Source organism: Alligator mississippiensis, chromosome 4 (assembly GCF_030867095.1).
Source record: "Alligator mississippiensis isolate rAllMis1 chromosome 4, rAllMis1, whole genome shotgun sequence".
NCBI lineage: Eukaryota > Metazoa > Chordata > Crocodylia > Alligatoridae > Alligator > Alligator mississippiensis.
In genome coordinates this window covers 3923789-3942108 of record NC_081827.1, presented here as the reverse complement: position 1 = coordinate 3942108, position 18320 = coordinate 3923789, and the positions used below count along the sequence as shown (strand labels likewise).

The window sequence follows — 18320 nt, the reverse complement described above, 5'->3', positions numbered from 1 at the left end:
TATGTGGGATGTCATTCTCCCATTGTACTTGGCCTTAGTGAGGCCACAGCTGGAGTACTGCATCCAGTTTTGGGCTCCACAATTCAAAAAGGATGTGGAGAAGCTTGAGAAAGTGCAGAGAAGAGCCACGTGCATGATTAGAGGTCAGGAAAACAGACTTTATGATGAGAGGCTGAGAGCCCTGGGGCTCTTCAGCCTGGAAAAGCACAGGCTCAGGGGTGATCTGGTGGCCACCTATAAGTTTGTTAAGGGTGTCCACTAGGATCTGGGGGAACGTCTGTTCACCAGAGCGCCCCAAGGGATGACAAGGTCTAATGGTTATAAACTCCTGCAAGACTGTTTCAGGCTGGACATCAGGAAGAATTTCTTCACCGTCCGAGCCCCCAAGGTCTGGAATAGCTTGCCATCGGAGGTGGTTCAAGCACCCACATTGAACACCTTCAAGAGAAAATTGGATGTTTATCTTGCTGGGATCCTATGACCCCAGCTGACTGCCTGCCCTTCGGGCAGGGGGCTGGACTCGATGATCTTCTGAGGTCCCTTCCAGCCCTAATGTCTGTGAAATCTATGAATAGATTCCCAAGACCTCAGGAGCTCCAGGCATAGGAAGCAGTGTGCGTAAGCAGAGCAAAGGGAGTTGGATGGCTAGAGGCTTGGGTGAAAAAATGGGAGCAGAAAGGGAGGAGCAAGGAGTGTGTTGTTAGTACCTGAAGGATTGCTATTTGTCCCCTGTGTTCAGGTCAGGGCAGGTGCTTAAGCTAATGACACTCTGAGCTGTCTGCAGCTGGTGAGTCCTTTACAGTGTGACAGCACGCCAGTCTAACCAGCCAATCAGGATGTGGTTTCAAGCAACCTGTGTCCACAGACAGCATCTGACAGATGGCGGTGACATCCAGAAGCACGGTGGTAGGTGTCTGGGAGATGCTGCTGTTCTCTGAACTGGTGGCTCTCTGCACCTGATTCCTAACCCAGGCTGTGGAAGATGCTGACATGTCTCCACTGCTTTTCTGTGTTTCTCCCCAAAAAGAGAACAATGCCCACCGTGAGGCCTCCCTCCCAGGTTCAGACGTCTGAGGCGCCTCTCTGTTCCTTCTATTTGAGCATTTGTCTTGAATCCTCCACAGAGCCGAGCCAGTCCCCCGGCTTCCCAAGTGGCGGAGGAAACAAGAACAGCTTGGGGTTTGAGAAGAGGAACTCTCCCCTTCTGCGGGGAGGAGCAGGAAGGAAGTGGCCTGAGGGCTCCGAAGCGGAGTGCGAAGAGGAACTGAAAGAGGTAATGGACCTTGGATGCCTGCCTGTGCGCAGGCTGCATGAGGCCTGGTGTGTCTCCACGTGGCTGTTTCCAGTCAAGAACACAGCCCAAGGGCTCCATGACCCCATTTTCTTATATACGCATGGGACAGTTTTTTTCCTGGTGCCCTGCTGTGCTTATCCACTACAGGACACACGGCCTTCTGCTCTCTCAGCATCAAAGTCTGGCCAGCGCTACATACACACATGCACATCTGCTTACCTTCCTGGAGTGCACACATTACCTGTAGTGGTGCACACATACAGCCCCTGCTAATGGCAATTCTAACAGGTTGTGGTGTCTGCTTTTAGGCCATGGTCATTCCGATCCCAACAAGATTGTGCCAGTTCATTACGTAGAGCCCAGTGGTTCTTGGTGTGGCGTTTAAACTGTAGGAGACAGTTTAGGAGACAGACACAGTATAAGAAAATTTTACTAATCCATTAATAATTCTGCAAAATTATTGCAACAGGTGCAAAAGGCAAATGCACTTTTACAGTTCAGAGAGACAAAGAAAAAGTCTTCTGTACAATTAAAACAGGAAACAGATCTCAAAGAGGAGGGGGAAAAAAAGAAAGAAGTGGTTGAACAGGAAGCTATACCTGCTGAGCTATACCTGTCACAGCAGCAAAGCGTTTTCCAGGCCTCAACAGCATTGCAGCCCAATGGAGGAGCCTTTATCTAGTCACAGCCTCTAGAATCCCATAACTGCACTCGGAAGGCAGCTTGCATCTAGTGCGGACTGTTCACAGTCTTTGTGAGCTGTTTTGGATCTTTTAGTTATTATTCTTACCAGCTTTTGATCAGCTGTTCCTGTTTTGCTCTTGTACATGAATCCCCGGGATGGACGCACTCTGCTGCTCTGCAGAGAACTGTGACAGAAACTCAAGTTGGGTGTGTTTGGTGTCAACTCAGCTGTGATCAGATGGGCACATGATGCCAAAATTGGCCATGAGAGCAAGTGCTCAGTCTGCAACACCCCAGCCGCAAAGGGACCCAGAAAGATGGAGGGTGATGAAGGTGGGGGTGTGAAGGAAGGCCACAGTTTGCTTACCACCACCTAACCTACTGGGCGCCATGCTCTGTCCCTTCCTTCCTTTAGGCCACCAGTTACTGAGCAGGCTCAAGTCCATCTTGAGCAGAACTCCATGCCTGAAATGACTGTGAGATCCATGAATGGGGCGTTGTTCCTTCACAGTTTTTCTTTAGGGACCATTAGGTCACTTTGTGTGATCCTGTGTATGACAGAGGCTGTAGGGTTTCATCCAGGAACTCCCGTATAGAATCGTAGAAAACCTCAGTGGCTCAGCCTCTGGCTCATGGGCCAGATACGGCCCACAGAGCCCTCTCATCCAGCCCACAAGGCTCCCCACAGCTTCAGAAATTTGGCAGCAGGGAAGTGGTAGCAGTATTAACTGCCACCACTTCCCCACTGCCAAATTTACAAGCACTGCAGGCCAGATGATGTGGTGCTGCATAGAGGGCCAGAGCAAGGGCTGGGGCCAGGGCTGTGGGTGTGATCTGGCATAGGGTATATGCACTGGGTCTAGAGCTGGGGCTGTATGTGGACCTGGGGCCATGTGCTGGGCTGGTCCCACATGCCAGATTGGGCCTGAAAATCAGAATCATAGAAAATGAGGGTTGGAAGGGACCTCAGGAGGTTGCATCTAGTCCAACCCCCTGCTCAAAGCAGGACCAGCCTGTTAGATTATCCCAGCCAAGGTCTTGTCTAGCTGGGTCTTAAAAACCTCCAAGGATGGAGTTTCCACCACCTCTCTAGGTAACCTGTTCTAGTTACTGCTTTACTACCCTCTTAGTTAGAGAGTCTTCCTTAATATCTAACCTAAGCTCCTCTTGCTGCAACGTGAACCCATTGCTCCTTGTCTTGCCATCTGCCCCCAACTGTGAACAGTCCAGCTCCATCCTCTTTGCAGCCCCCCTGCAGGGAGGTGAAGGCTGCTGTTCAATCCCCCTCGGTCTTCCCTTCTCTGGACTAAAAAAAGCCCAGTTCCCTCAGCCTCTCCTCACCAGTCCTGTCCCCCAGCCCTCCAAACCATTTTTGTTGCCCTGAAGTGGACTCTGTCTAACTTGGCCACATCCTTTCTGCAGTGGGGGACCCAAAACTGGACACAGGACTCCAGATGTGGCCTCACCACTGCCGAATAGAGGGGAAGAACCTCTTCTCTCGATTAGCTGGAAATGCTCCTACTATTGCAGCCCAGTATGCCATTAGCCTTCTTTGCAGCAAGGGTACACTCTTGGCTTGTCTTCAGTGTATGTGAACCAAATTCAGTTTGTATTCAGTTTATATCTCTGAATTCTTCCATGCTCACTGAAGCTTAGCTGTAAACCCAATATAAAAGTGCCTCCCTACTAGAAAACGAGGTAACCTTCGGGGAGGTTCAGCTTATTCTTGCGCCGACTATTCCACAGATTTCTTCTTTTTTACTCATAATTAATCGAAACCAGGATGTTGCTTTCAACACAGGTCCTCGGTTCTAAAAAAATGGAGTGGAGAGGTATGACTATAGCATCTAAGGGGGATTTTGAAGTGCTTCTGGCTTCTGGAAATGTTTGTCAGTCAATATACTTCTCCTTAGGAAGAAGTTTAACCACTCAATTGCCTTTTCCTTTGTCTGAGGTTAGAGTGCACACCCTGTCTAGCTCTCTATGGCCTTAAAGAGAGGCATCTTCTACCTAAAGCTTCCTGCGCAGTGGATTACCGGCCTGGTCCTTGCCAAATTCACCTGGAATCAGCTGCTTTTTGAAAACTGCAATGTTTTCTTTCAGCTTTCTCTCATCCAACTGACTTTGCCTAGAAGTCCTGTCCAGGTTCTGATCAGCAAGCTGCAGAGGATGGGGGACCAATCTCTTTTTCAAGGACTTTTGTCCTATACGTCCCAGAGTAATTTCACAATATTCAGATTCCTTTCCCCGTGTCATCCTGGGGTTCAGACTTGAGCAACCCAATTCCATTGTGCAGAGCTAAGTGATAGATGAAACTGTGCTGTAGTCAGTCTAGTCCCAAGAGGTGGACTTCCAGCAGTACATAACGCGCTGGATCCAAACACAGCTGTGACAAAACCTAAGGCATTTCTAGGATGCATTAAGCAAGGGATCTGTTTGCAGAGGCAGGGAGCTGTTAATACCATGGTACAGAGCATTGGTAGGAGCTCTTTTGAGATCCTTGTACAATGGTGGTTACCTCTGGCCAAAAAAAAGGTGAATTTAAACTGGAATAAGTGCAGGGAAGGTCTATTAGCGTTCTCTATTCTTCTAATCCTCCTGTTTTATAAGGAGAGGTGAAAAGATCTTGGCTTGTTTAGCATAGTGAAATGAAGGCAGGGGAAGGGATGCGATTACTCTTTCATAGGTGCATTCAAGGAGTAAACACCAGGGAGGAAGAATAAATATTTAAGCCAAAGGACTTATAACAACAAATATCTTCAGACTCGGAGTTAGAAGAAGGCTTGTAGCCCTCAGAGAAGCCAAGTTATATAATGACCTGATGAACAAGGTTGTGAGGGCAAAGCACGCAAACTGTGTTAAAACGGACCTTGGTAAGTTCATGAAAGGAGTGACACGATGGGCACAATTCTGGGGTTAGTAGTTAAATCTCGTGATTTGAGATTTAAGGCATCCAGCCCATTGATAACCTCTGCACTGGGGTCAACAGGAGACTCGATTGCTGTGTAGCGTCACTTAGATGTGAGGGAGCAGTCTGGCGGGGTGGAGGTTCTCGGCCCTGCTGATGATGAAGGGCGGGATCTGCTGGCGCAGTCTGGAGATGAGGAAAGTGGCTCACAGTGAGATGCAATGTCTGGGCAGCAGGTGGAGGTTGAGTGCTGGAGTGTTTTTTGCCTGGAGTTAGCTGCTTTATACCTCAGGTTCTTTTCAAGGACGTGCTGTAATTCAGGTGACAGAGAAGTCTGCAGGTTGGTTGTGCATGTCAGGAAAGACAGACCAGGTAGTTGTAACGGTCCCATCTGGACTGGATTTCCTTCCTTTCTTTATCCTCCTTCCTCTTGAGCTTTTAATGTGCTTACAGTACTTGTTACATGGTGTTTATGTTGTCTTTAATTACAATACAGTTAATCAGTTAATCTAATGCTTCAGGGTTTCTGCTGGCCTCCTGTAGGGCCAAGGAAGAATTTCTTTCTTCCTGTGAATGCATTACTTTGTCTCCCCACCTCCCTCTGAAGCACTGCAGATTCCTATCTTTAGCTGTGGCCAGATAGGGCAGGATGCACTGTGCTCCGACTGGTACTGAATAACCTCTCGGGTGTCTGGCTGGTGGGTCTTACTCACAGACTCAGGGTCAAACCAGTCATTAGATCTGGGGTCAGCTTTTTTAGCACAACTGGGATTTTTTGCTTTCTTGTGTGCTGCAGGACAGGGTTCCTTTCTTAGGCCATGTGGGCATAACAAGCTCCCTGCCATTGCAGTAGCCCAAGACATAGTTGTTGCCTTTGATCTCTCTTGCCCTCTTGCTGCATCGCACTAGTTCTTATGACTTTTAGTTCTCTCCTCCAAAAGGTCCTAATTTGTTATAGGGAGCTAGAGGTGCTTTGTGCCAGGGCTGGAGTGAGTATTCTTGTGACTGGATGTCTGTTATGTTGCCTGTGATTGCAGAGGCAGATTGCAGAGGATTTGATGGCTTGGGCATTTCCTTCCAGTCTTACGCTCCAATCTTTTTTATGCCCCTGACTCAGCCTCCTCCACCAGGTGCAGACTTATGGGATCTCTGCTCCTTAAGCCCAGCTTTAAAATAAAATCCATCCAATCCTTGGGTCTGACAGTTTAAGTGCAAACAGAATGGAAAAAAACCCCGTGTCTTATGGAAATGAGGAACTAAGTGCCCAGGCTTAGTAAAGCCTAATGTGAGCCAGCTCTGTGCTAGCTGTCCCAGCACAGCTCTGCCAACACACTTTCACATCCAGTGCTGCTGCAGGAGGGTGATGATTTAGGAACAGTCTCTAGCAGGGTATGTCCAGGTTAGAAGAGGATCAACACTTGGGCATAACCCCTAGAGCCATGGGCCTTTGTACACGCCATGATTTTTGCCCCTTTGTGCACTGCAGCTGTGTGTCTGTTTGCACGAGCAGGATTTCCGGATGCTTTAAAAGTCCTTCTTGTGAGTTAAAGTAAAACTCCTTGGACATAATTTAGTTTGGCTCACCGGGAATTAAAGCATCCCGTTCATGGATTGGTTGCGTGCAAACACAAAGACACTCAAAGATGTGTAATGAGCCTCTTTGTCTACCAGATGGTTGCAACTTTTTTGTAGTTCACCCCTTTAAATTGCTTTCTCTTTTGAATTGCTTCCGCTGTTTTTTTTCTTGTGCGGTTTGCCAGTTCTCTGCAGCACAAGCACAGACATGGGCATGGAGTATGGGGTGCGGAGCCCCAGGCTGGGGGCAGGGGGGGCCAGCGCTGGACTGTCCCACTCTCCTGCAGTGAGGGCCGGAGACTGGTCTTAATTAGTTTGAAAATCTAATGCATGCAAACACTGATACAACACTCCAAAGCTTAATTCATTGAAAAGCCTAGTATGTGCAAACACTGATGCGATGCTCCAAAATAAACAAGTTTAAATTTTATAGTCCTATTTAATTTAATGAGGATTAAAACCTATGGTGTGTACAGGCACCCATAATCTGTTTGGGAGCCAGGCTCAGACCCATTGCCCTGTTGCTACAGTGATGGGCACTTTAGCCAGTCATGCACTGAACAAGAATGTCACGCATGTTCTTCCGTGGTATAAGGTAGCACAAAGCCATCCTTGAAGACATTAAACAGATGGAGAGTCCAGCACTTCCCCAAAAAATAAGCAGCCTTTCTCCATCAGTGAAGGAGGGTTTTACTTCTGGAGACTGAGTTTCTAGGGAGTCTGCATTAATTTCTTACCATCGCCAGCCACCAAGCTGTTGCATCTGCCCTACCTTCTAGAGGGGGTGGCTGAAATCTATTTTTTCATGACCCTACAAAAATCCACATACAGCCCAAGTGTCTTACGCAGCAAAAATAGCATGAGTTTAACCAGCTGATGAGTCATCCAACAAGCATTTCTCTTCCAGTAACAATGTTAAGAACTCTCCTAGTGTTTTAGGAAGTGAAGATGGTTTGATGTAGTTTATGTCAACTGCACCTTCTCTTTGGCAGCTCGGTTGGATTAGCTATGGCTTTACGACAGAGCCATTGTACAGAAAGCTTGATTGTTCCCAGGGGGATGGTGTTGACGTGAGGACTGTAACAGAGGAGAGAGATGACCAGTAAGTGCAATTCCTGTTTCTCCGCTGGCCCCCAGAGAGCCCGAGCACACTGTACCCCTTCCATGTTCCCTTTGATTCCTGAATCCTGGCAGTGGGGCATCTAGCACGCATTCCCCAGTGGGCTGGGATGAGATCTTGTATCACATAATAAAAGCAAGGTGAGAGGAGTCAGAATAGCTAATGAAACAAAGTCCTTCCTACCTAAACAAAGGACAGGGATGGGGGACCACTGTGCTGCTAGGAGCTCTGTCTTTCTGAGGCTACATAGCAAAGGTCCTGACTCTGCACTGTGCTGTAGCCCCACATGGGTTCTCCACTCCTGGACCCTTACCAGGCTGCTGTATAGAACCAAATACCAGGTCCTATGCGCTCCCCATTTGCTGGAGCTGGACAGGTTTTAAGCACTGTGTTTCTGGCTCTGGGTCTCCAGGCACGCACCCCAGGCACAGACCAAATTTTGGGTCCTTTCACAGTGGAGGTCTCACAGCCCAATTGCTGGGCCAACAATCAGCAACGTGCAACCCGCAGGCTGGATCCAGGGCTGTGGTGGTGTTTGGCAGCATTTGTTGCTGGGGACCTTGCTAGCGCTGCACCACAGCCAGGTGGCAGGGAGAAGCAGTGGTGGCGGCAACAATCGGGTCCCAGCGCTGCCCTCCTCAGACTCTAGCTGGGCCATTTGAGCCCTGCACTGAAAAATGCTGCTCAACAGTGGTTTGTATTACACCCAGGATGCCTCTAGGGGCTTTTATTTTATCCGGAGAAGTATGAGAGAATCCAAAGCAGGTTCCTCCAAATGATGCCCTGATTTATTGGGATATTAGCAATCCAGCAACGTTATCAAGAGCAGCTCCATCCAGCAGAGAATGCACATGCATGCTCGGTACCGGGTCGTGAGGACTTCACCCCTTACAATCCATCCTCATGGCGGAGGCAGGTTCCAGACCCCCAGTTTTATACCGTTCAGGCTCTAGTCTCTGTATTCCCACCCATGTCTCTGAGACAACAGTCCCTTGGCCAGTTGAGCAGGGTGCAGGGAAACTGTGTCATGACCCGTGATCATTGTTCTTTTCTGGGGTCACCTTGTTAGCATGGGGTGGGATTACTGGCCGGTGCATCTCAGCTCCTTTGAAACTGTCCCTCGTCATCCGCCTTCTCTTGCATGCTAATCCTTGTGATTCAGACTGAACTGTTTCTGGGATCAGAGGATCTCTGAGGAGGAACCCAGCACAGCACAGCAAAAAAGGGGTGAGGGGCGTTCGGGACAATCCAACACCTGGGCCCTGAGACTGATGCCGGTTCTTCCAAAGCATCAGGATAGCTAATGCACTCTCCCTGGATGCCCCAAACGCCATGGAGCCTGTGGTTTCATGTTTCTTTCTCTGGGAGCCACATTCCCCGTGCAGTCAGTTAACATTCAGACTGCAAAAGAGTTTCTAAATACCACCCCTCCCCGCACGCACATGCACACATGCTTGCTTCACTCAGAGAAAGCACAAGAGAACCGTAGCTCCAGAGATAAACAACAGATGCCTTCACGCAAGATCCTGCCTCAGTTCCCTCATCCCTTCCCAGGGTCTTTCAGGGCTCAGTCAGTGTCTTCCAGGGAGTTGTGAATTCTGTGTCCATGTTCCTCCAGGTGGTTTTGGTGCCTCTGCTTCAGCATGCACAGAAGCCCTCCTGCATATAAGCACACTTTTGGTCACGAGTCCTGATACAAGACCAGAAGGTCTAGTCCTGATATGTTTGCAGGCCCAGCCCCTTTGTCCCAGGAAATGCCGTGGCACCAGTAACTCACTGGGGCATTTATACTTCTCCAGGCAGCCTTGACCTGCCAAGACAAGGCTGTTCAGTTGTCTTATCAGGCCTTCTCCCCCTAACACAACCAGCACGATGCAGGGAGCAACTGGAAAAGGATGACCCCAGGGAGTTCAGCGTCAGATTGGAATCCACCCCGGTAACATTTAGCAGTGGCAGGGACGAGGACCATGCTGTTCTGGCCAGCTTCTCCCCACAACTCGCAGGGCTCTTTACTCACTTAAAACTTTGCCGGTAGTAGTTCGAACTGATGCTTTAAGCCAGAGACTTAGCAGGGCAGCTCCATGCCCGGCGCAGTCATGTGATGCCCAGGACAGTGCCAGCTCCTGCTGGGTTGTTTGCAGCTACAGCAACAGTTGCTTTTGTGCCCCCACAACAAAGGCAGTGCCTAGAGCCGCAGTCCCAGTTGCCACCTCCCGCCCCCGAGTTGTGCTGCTTTTTTAAGCTGTTGCTGTGCTCTGCTGAACAGCGAGCGTGCTCCATCGCAGAGGCAGCTGCAGCCGTGTCTGAAAGAGGGAAGGCCAAAGCCTGAACCTCCAGGACATTCCTTGTCGCATTTAATTAACAGCGGGGCCTTCAGTCTGGCTTTGTTGCTTGTGGCCACTGTTGCCAAATTACCACGCTTTGTATTACCACATTAACACGCAGTGTGTTCGCACTGTTAGATGTATAAACACAATTCACCTGATAAACCCAGATTTCCAGTGGGAATCACAAATGTCGTGCCCGGCTGGGCCTCTCTGAGTTCTTTGCAACAGAAGAAATGCTCCATGATCTTTCCATAGTCGAAAAACAAGTGAAAGTGAAGAGCTGGTATTTTCTGAGGGAGGCACTGAGCCTAATGAGGTTGAGAGCCATTGTCATAGTGCCAGGGACCACAAGCACGCGTTAGACCATGTTGTGCTCGACACTGTGCAAGCAGAGAGCAAGACGACAGTCCGTGCCCGACAGAGCCTAGATTCTAAGTATTGGAGAAGAGACGGCAGATGGGCACCGGCCAACTTGGGGAATACAAGGAAACGCCGAAAAAGTAGTGAGCAACACAGTGACCAGTGGTCTTAGCACATTAGCAACCTAACTGTTGTTCAGCTTTTTGTAAACGTCATGGCAGACAGTGTGAAAGAGGGGAGCGAAGGAGAACAGTGGGGTAATATAAGCCAGCAGTGTGCCCTCGGTGCCAAGAAGGCTAACAGCATCCTGAGCTGCATTGGCAGGAGCGCTGCCAGCAGATCAAGGGCAGTGATTCTTCCCCTTTATTCGGCATGGGGGAGGCCACATCTGGAGTCCTTTGTCCAGCTGTGGGCCCCCACTACAGAAAGGGTGTGGACACATTGGAGAGAGTCCAGCGGAGGGCAATGAAAATGGTTTGGGGGCATGGCTGGTGAAGAGAGGCTGAGGGAACTGGGCTGATTTGGTTTAGAGAAGAGAAGACTGAGTGGGGATTAAACAGCAGCCTTCAGCTACCTGAATGGTGGGTTGCAAAGAGGATGGAGCTGGACTGTTCTCAGTAGTAGCAGGTGACAGAACAAGGAGCAACGGGCTCAAGTTGCAGCAAGGGAAGTTTAGGGTAGCTATTAGGACAAATTTTCTCACTAGGAGAGTGGTGAAAAACTGGAACAGATTACCCAGAGAGGTGGTGGAGTCTCCATCTTTGGAAGTTTTGAAGACCTGGGTAGACAAAGCCTTGGCTGGGATGATGTAGTTGGGGCTGGTCCTGCGTGGAGCAGGGGGTCGGACTAGACGTGACCTCCCGCGGTCCCTTCAACCCTCATTTTCTGTAATTCTATGAATATACTTTCCAGTACAGACAATGGTGGTCGCAAGTGTGGTTCTACTCTGAAAAGTGCCTGTGAAACTGGTACGTTATGAAACAACAGCTCTGCCCCCGTGTTGTATTCAGAGTCCGATTGCACTTTGTCGTGATGCTTTTTATTAGTGAGGGGTCTGTAGAGCTGGTGACATGGGGAGAGTGAGCTGGAATCTGTTTCTTCTGAGGTGTCAGCTCCAGAAGTGTCTGCTGTGTGCCTATCAGCAGTAACGGTGCAAGCAGCCAAGGGGATTGCATGGATCTCTCCGAGAATGCAATTTGGCCCATAGCATTTTTGGTGGGAGTTGCCCAGTGTGACTCTTATTCCAGGGGCACTTTGCACGGCTGACAGCTGAAGGGGAAAATATCTTTACTTGTAAACAGATCACATTTTGCTCCACGTGGGGTCTGTACCTCACCCATCACCATGTATCTGAGCATCTTCCAGGAGTTCATTAAGTGGCGTGACCGGTATCTGTCATGTGCCCGTTCTCTCATCTTTTCCCCAGGGGATAAACATGTGCAATGGAAAGTCTTATTTTGGTAGAGTTGTTTTGGGTTTTTGTGTTATAAATATACATGTTTCTCTACGTACGCTAGAGAAAGCAGGTCAAAGAAAGGTGCCTTGCTCTTTGGGCGGAAGATGGAGCGTGCTTCCACGGCTCTGAACTCTGGGGGCAGTTTCGTTCCACCGTTTTGGACCGGGTCCCAAGAAGGTTCCACCTCCTGCAGAAAAAAATGCCCCCTATTTTGGAGGGTCTCATGCCAGAGGAGCATAGTTGTCTGTTACAGTCTTCCCACCCAAGCTTTTCAGGCTTTTTTACATCTCCTGGCCAGGGAGCACTTCAGCAGTAAAGGCAGAGACCTCGCACTTGATCTGAAATCCCATGGAAGCTCCTGTCGAGAGCAGAGGACAGGTTTGATATGCACGTGGTGGTGTAGTTGCTGAAGAGAGACCCTGCAGCTTTCTGTACCAGCTGGAGCTTCCTAAGCACCAAAGCCTTCACACCTAGGAGCATCACAATGTTGTTGCCTGGCTGAGAGGCAGCGGAAGCACGAATCGCTAAGGACAGGCTGCTCTCCACTAGAATGAGGCAGTCTCTTAGGTAAGGAAGGAAGCTGTACGTGCAGATGCTGCCGTGTGAGAGGTGGTATCAGCAAGGAATCCAGGAACAGTCCTAAACTGCAGACTGAAATGGCAAAATGTGGTGCTGAACTTTGAGTCAAAGGGGACTGTACCATAGCTGCAAATGTTGTGTATTCTTGCCAGGGCATACCGTAGCTGCTGTCCACATTGATCCTTGTGGGGCCTCCACAGGTCAGTGGTCTTGGGGTGGAGGAGTTTCCCATCACTACTTGTTGAATACGTCCCTCCAAGTAGCTCATTATCTGGCCCTCTTGCCCAAGACCCTTGCCTGAGTGATCATGAGCCACTGTGAGGCAATGAGCGTGGAACCCACTGCGCTGTTTTTCACAGTCACTTTGCAGATCATAGGAAAGTTGGGTTGGAAGGGACCTCACAAGGTCATTTAGTCCAGCCCCCTGCTCAGGGCAAGATCAGCCCTGTCTCAAGTTGCAGCAAGGGAAGTTTAGGTTAGATACCAGGAGGGCGGTGAAGCACAGGAACAGGTTACCCAGAGAGGTGGTAGAGTCTCCATCCTTGGCTGGGATGATGTAGTTGGGGCTGGGCCTGCTTGGAGCAGGGGGTTGGACTAGATGTTACCTCCTGGGGTCCTTTCCAACCCTCGTTTTCTGTGATTCTGTGATTAAACCATCCTAGCCAAGTATCTGTCCAGCCTGTTCTTGAAAACCTCCAAGGATGGAGACTTCACAGCTTGTCTCGGCAGCCTGTCTCAGTGCTTGACCACCCCCAGAGTCGGAAAGTTCCTGCTAACCTTCAACATAAATTTCCTGTGCTGCAGCTTGAGGCCATTGCCCCTAGTCCTGTCCCCTGCAGCCACAGAGAAAAACCCGTCTCCATTCTCCCCGTGATCTCCCTTCAGATATTTGAAGACTGTTAGCAAGTCCTCCCTCCATCTTCTCTTCTCCAACCTAAATAGCTCTAGGTTTTTCAGCCTTTCAGATACCTGCACTCTCTGTTCAAGCTCTTCAAAAAGAGATTTTGGCAAAAAACCCTGTCCCGGACATGGGACCTTCCAGAAGAGAGCACTTTCCTGTTTTGCCAGCAGAGGGTGCGGTCTGCTCTACTAATATCACATTGTCTGCAGTCATCTTTATTTTGGGTTATAGTATATTGTATATAGTATATAGTACATTATATTACTATATACTTATAGTATATAGTACAGTTATATTGCAAAGACAGGGACTGTCATGTTACCCAGGAGGTTACTAGATGTAGAGAGTATAGCCATTGCTGAGGGTGGTGGTACTCGTTCTGAGGCTGCGTGCACACTCCGGAGCCTCTGTACCCAAGATTAGGCCGATAACCACCGTCTTCTTTCAGCGTAGCTGCTTTCACACCAGCGGTTTCACTGGCATCCTTCTCTCAGCAAAGGTGGGCCATCTTTTTGTGCTCCCCTGGCAGACGTAACTACGCCAGTAAAACTGTTGCTTGAAAGTTCTCCGTGTTTTAAGCGTAGTCGCTCTGCTGCAGTGAAAGCCAGCTGCACACTTTTGATATCAATGTCTTATTTTTTGGTTCTTTCAGCCTCATGTATTCCTTCGACTATGGACATAGGCATTGCTACCGGCTGAAGAGGGATCATGAGGGAGCCTATACAATGAAGCTGGCAGAAAGGTAACCAGCATGCACGGTCCTCTGGAAAGTCTTTGCCTGTAGCTGTTTCTAATTCTGTATTTACTTTACGATGAATGTAATGGTGACTGAGCGCCTTGAAAATTGCACTGCTTTAATCCAGTGAAGGCAGAAGCAACGTAAATATTTCTTCCTTGCCCACCTCATTCAAAAGAATCCTTGATGCTCGTGAGGGGCGTTTTACCATGAAGCAAATGATTCACCTGAAGTTAGGCACCTGTATCAACAGGCTTGTTTTCCAGATGTCCTGAATACCCACAACTTCTGGTGACTTCCTTGATTGATGAGTATTCACCTTAAACATCAAGCCACTTATTCAAGCAGCTAAAGACGGCTGTAGGTGTAGGCACCCCAGCCAGAGAAAGATCTCTGTGTGCACCTAGGTGGGGCCTTGGTAAAAGGTCATTGTTATATTATTCCAGCACCAGGGAAATCCCTTCCCGGAGTCCCTGACTGCATTGCCAGCCTCTGAACCTTTGTTTCCTCTTGGTGTTTGGCAGCTCCGAGAAGGCGATTCAGGAAAACCTGAGGGAGTTCTTTGGCTTCCTGAGAATCCTTGTTCACGCAGTCACCCTTTTCCTCGTGGAGCTGGCCCGGTTTCTCAGCAAGTCGGTCGTTCAGGTGAGTGGGCCCAGCCTGGCTCTCGGGGCAGCAGAGCAGACTTGTACAGGTGGGTATGAGTTTGGTTTCTCTGGAGGAATTAACCCGTCTGAGAAGGCTGAACCTGAAGGGCTAAGTCCCAGCTCACCTCCCATGCCTACGTAGCACTAATGTAGTTACCAGGATTCACAGATTTGTTGGAATCTGACTGGGCCGTGCCATGAGCGCTTCTGCCGTGGCCTCAGACTTGTCTTAGCACCTGTGCTACCCCAACCCCTGCCTGCCTGGTGGGACAAGAATACACAAAATGTCAGGTACGTCCTGAACCTGTCGTCACAGGGAAACCTCTCTGAGGGAGGAGAAGTGGGACAATAACCTAGTGATTAGGGCATTTGCTAAGGAAGTGGGAGACCTGGGTTCTAGCGCCCGACTACCTGGTGGCGGGTTGAATCTCTACCTCCTGCTTTCCTGGAAGAGTGCTCTCATCCCCAGAGCACTCCCCATCTTAAAGGTGATCCAGCGGGCAGCCTCAGGGCTCACTGCACGCAGCGCTGGGGGTCAGCACGGGGTATGTGTTGCCCATCATGCATGGGCTGTATCCAGTGTTAGACACAGCACAGCAAGTCTGAGGTACGGGCTGCATGCGGCGCCCCAGACTGACCCCCTGTGCTGCCTCTGGTACCAGATCTGGCCCGTGTGCCATGGGCAGCATATGCCTCATATTGGCCCCGTGTACTGCATGTGAGTGAGTCCTGGGGCCAAACCATGCATGGGCTGGACCCCTGGATCCAGTGCCACAGGTGCTCCACAGGGTCCTGGTCCAGCTTTGGACCGGATGGGCTTGACACCCCTGGGCTAGTTGGATGAGAGGAAGCATAGGAACATAAGAACTGCCATTGACTGGGTCAAACCATGGGTTCATCTCGCCCAGTTTCTTGAGTCACACCAGGGCAGAGAGCAGAGGCTGGAAGGGAGAGTGCCCTAGCTCTGACCGGGGTTTTTTTCCATTGTTCCTCTCCCTTGCAGCCTCCAGCATTGAAGGTCCAGGATGGTCTGATGCAGAGGCCGTGCCTCAGTCCTGTGCTCCGTAGCTCCTTATGCCTCTTTTCTCCGTACCAGAGGGCCTATGTAGGTCTTTGCGTAGGCCTTTGCCACCAGTTAGGGCAGTCCCAGTGCTGTGTAGCCGTTGTTATCTGATGAATGTTCAGTGCAAGGTGCAGTATGGAGCTCCGTCAGTGCCTCATGGGTACGTAAAGGTGAAAAGGATTCATCCTGGAGTCCTCCACTGTAGGCTCCGTTCTGCGTGTGGATGAGCTGAAGTGGCCTCCAGCATTCAGCTCATTTTCAATCCATATTTGGTGGGGGGTGCAAACTAATGCAGTGATTCATTGGAAGACCCGTCTTGCCTAAGACAGGTGAACGTGTCTGCAAGGAAGCCTTATTTTCCAAAGCAATGTTTAAAGGAAAGTTCTGATATTTTGATCCCTGTGGTTATAGAAATAGAGAATTGTAGTTTGTCAATGGCAAAGAAATTCTCCAACCAGACTTTGCTTGTTATAAATGATCTTGTGCTGTACCTGGGTTGATGTTAGTTGTACAAAGAGTTTAGATTATGGATTGGATGCGCCTGGGCTGGTTTGGACAGGGCTGAACCTGCCTCTGGCAGGGGGTTGGGCTAGATGTGACCTCTGGAGGCCCCCTCCAGCCCTACTTCTCTGTGATTTCTATGAAATTCTTGTGATTTCCAAAAGTACCACAGGGAGGTCTTTCCCAGCCATCGCAACAGTACAGGAAGCTGTTGGCCCAGCCACTTGGGAGATAGGATGACCCAAAATTAACTTAGGGGGAAAAAAAAGGGAGTTTTATGAGGGTCGGTGATAAAAAAAAAAGTTTACAACGCAGTAACTATAAAACTCCTGCTTCTCCCCTTCTCTCCCCTCACCCACTGCAAGGGACTAGAGTCTGTGCAGACTAGTCCATCCATGAGGACCCTTTTAATAAATCGAGAAGTTTGAAAACCAAGATTTGCTGGGAATATAAGTTTCACTCCAGCCCTCACCGCTGCTATTTAACACCTAGAAAAGAGTCAACTTTTCTGTGGCTTTCAATGGTTCTGGCCTCTGCATTTTTCTGTGGTGGGGAGCAGTAGAGATTTTTCCACCTTTTCCTTTTTGGCCCCCAGTCTCTTGGTCCCTCCTGGCTGCTCTCCACCTTCTCAGCATACTGTACTCCACCTTGCCATTCTCCTCCCTCCCACAGCTGACCCTTTGATCCCAGATACTGTCGAGTCTGATGGATCTATTAAAAGGGTCCTCATGGGTGGACTAGTCTGCACAGACTCTTTTTGAACTTAGCTGTTACTGTGCATGTCCAGATATAGTGGCTGATGCGTGTAGTCAGCCAAAGCAAGCTGCTGACCACGTCCTTCTGTTCCTCCCAGGTCTTGCTGGTGGGCCTGCTAACGGTGGTTGGAGATCACATGCTGAAGCCCTTCTTGGTTGCCGTATTTAACAGCATCCTGCAGCCCTTGCTGATCTTCCTGCTGAATGTGTTGTGCAGCATCCGGAACCTGACGTACCCGGTCATCGACATCCTGAAAGGCGTTTGCTTGCAGGTCACTATGGTGCTCAAAGCCTTCAGGCTGGTCGAAGTCAACATGCAGTCAGACAGGCCGTTAGCTCAGAGGGTGTAGGTAGGAGAGCCACTTGAACAGGGGATGAGGAAAGATTCGCTGTTCAGCCTGCATCTCGGCTTTGCCAAGCTGAAGGCCATTGGAAGCCCGAGTTAACACGCATGGAAGTGGAGCAGGAAGCAGCTATCCTCATCTCGATTGTAGGGTCTGAGCAGCACTGCGTTGGGGTCCACAGTCACTGCTGTCTGCACCTGCGCAGTCAAGCAGAGGATGACCATGTGCTTCAACTTTGTGCTTCGTCTGGCCTATGTCTGCTCTTTGCTCACGTATCACCCAGTGTGTTCTCTGGGGGTTTAGAATGAGGGATTAAAACTGTGAAGCTGTGTCGAGCTCTGTGGACTGCCAGCATCACTAAGGCATCCAGATATGGAAGCTCAGCAATGACTCCAGAGGGAAGTAGGCAGTGATGCCTCCTTTGGAAGTACCCTCCATCCCCCCATAGGCCATGTCTGAGGAGGGGAGGGAGGAACAGAAAGAGGAAGAGGCTGAAAGAACAAACTATAATATATGTATATAATATACTGTTATACATAACTCTTCCTCAGATCACATTTGGTTAGGGCCATCTGCAGATAGAGGCCTTAAAAGGCCAAATGGAGGAAAAATGAGTGATGTAGCAAAACATTGATGTCTAAGGTGTGGGGTGGGGGGGCTAGGTATATTTTTTTCTAGTGCTTCATTTGACTAAATTATAAAACTATACTATATCCTGTCTAATTAAAATATTGTCTTGGATGCACCATCTCTAACTGGCTTTTATTTTTCTGTTAAGTCTGTGCCTGTCATTTTGAAATGAGGCTGGCAATGCCTTTGAGGCTTGATGTTCTCCTTCATGACACCCTCTTGCAAAACTCACCTGTAGGACTCGTGGGCTTTAGCTCAGCTTTCACAGTTAGTCAGCCAAAGAGGGTTTACCAACCAAAGGAGCTTCTCTCCCTCTTCTCCCGGGAGAGAAGACCTGCCACCTCCTTGCTGTGTTTGCAGGGAGAGGGGTATCTCTTTCAGGAGCCGAGCTGTCAATCCTATTTTCCAGCTGTCTTCTTTCACTGAACCCCCTTGTAATG

General features: G+C 49.5%; 1 protein-coding gene across 2 annotated transcripts in view; it reads left to right on the top strand.

Moving 5' to 3' along the window:
* Positions 1-17991, top strand: part of LOC106739358 (uncharacterized) — a 41208-nt gene extending 23217 nt beyond the window's left edge. The window contains exons 7-12 of one of the 2 annotated variants that reach the window (XM_059725693.1): positions 1125-1273; positions 7454-7563; positions 13857-13946; positions 14465-14585; positions 15591-15810; positions 17005-17089. In XM_059725693.1, the coding sequence (XP_059581676.1) occupies positions 1125-1273; positions 7454-7563; positions 13857-13946; positions 14465-14585; positions 15591-15761 (641 nt within the window). In that variant the 3' untranslated portion in view covers positions 15762-15810; positions 17005-17089. Of the gene's footprint in view, positions 1-1124; positions 1274-7453; positions 7564-13856; positions 13947-14464; positions 14586-15590; positions 15811-17004 lie in introns of both variants that reach the window. The other variant, XM_014601240.3, reaches the window with a different exon arrangement.
* Positions 17992-18320: the final 329 nt, after the last annotated feature.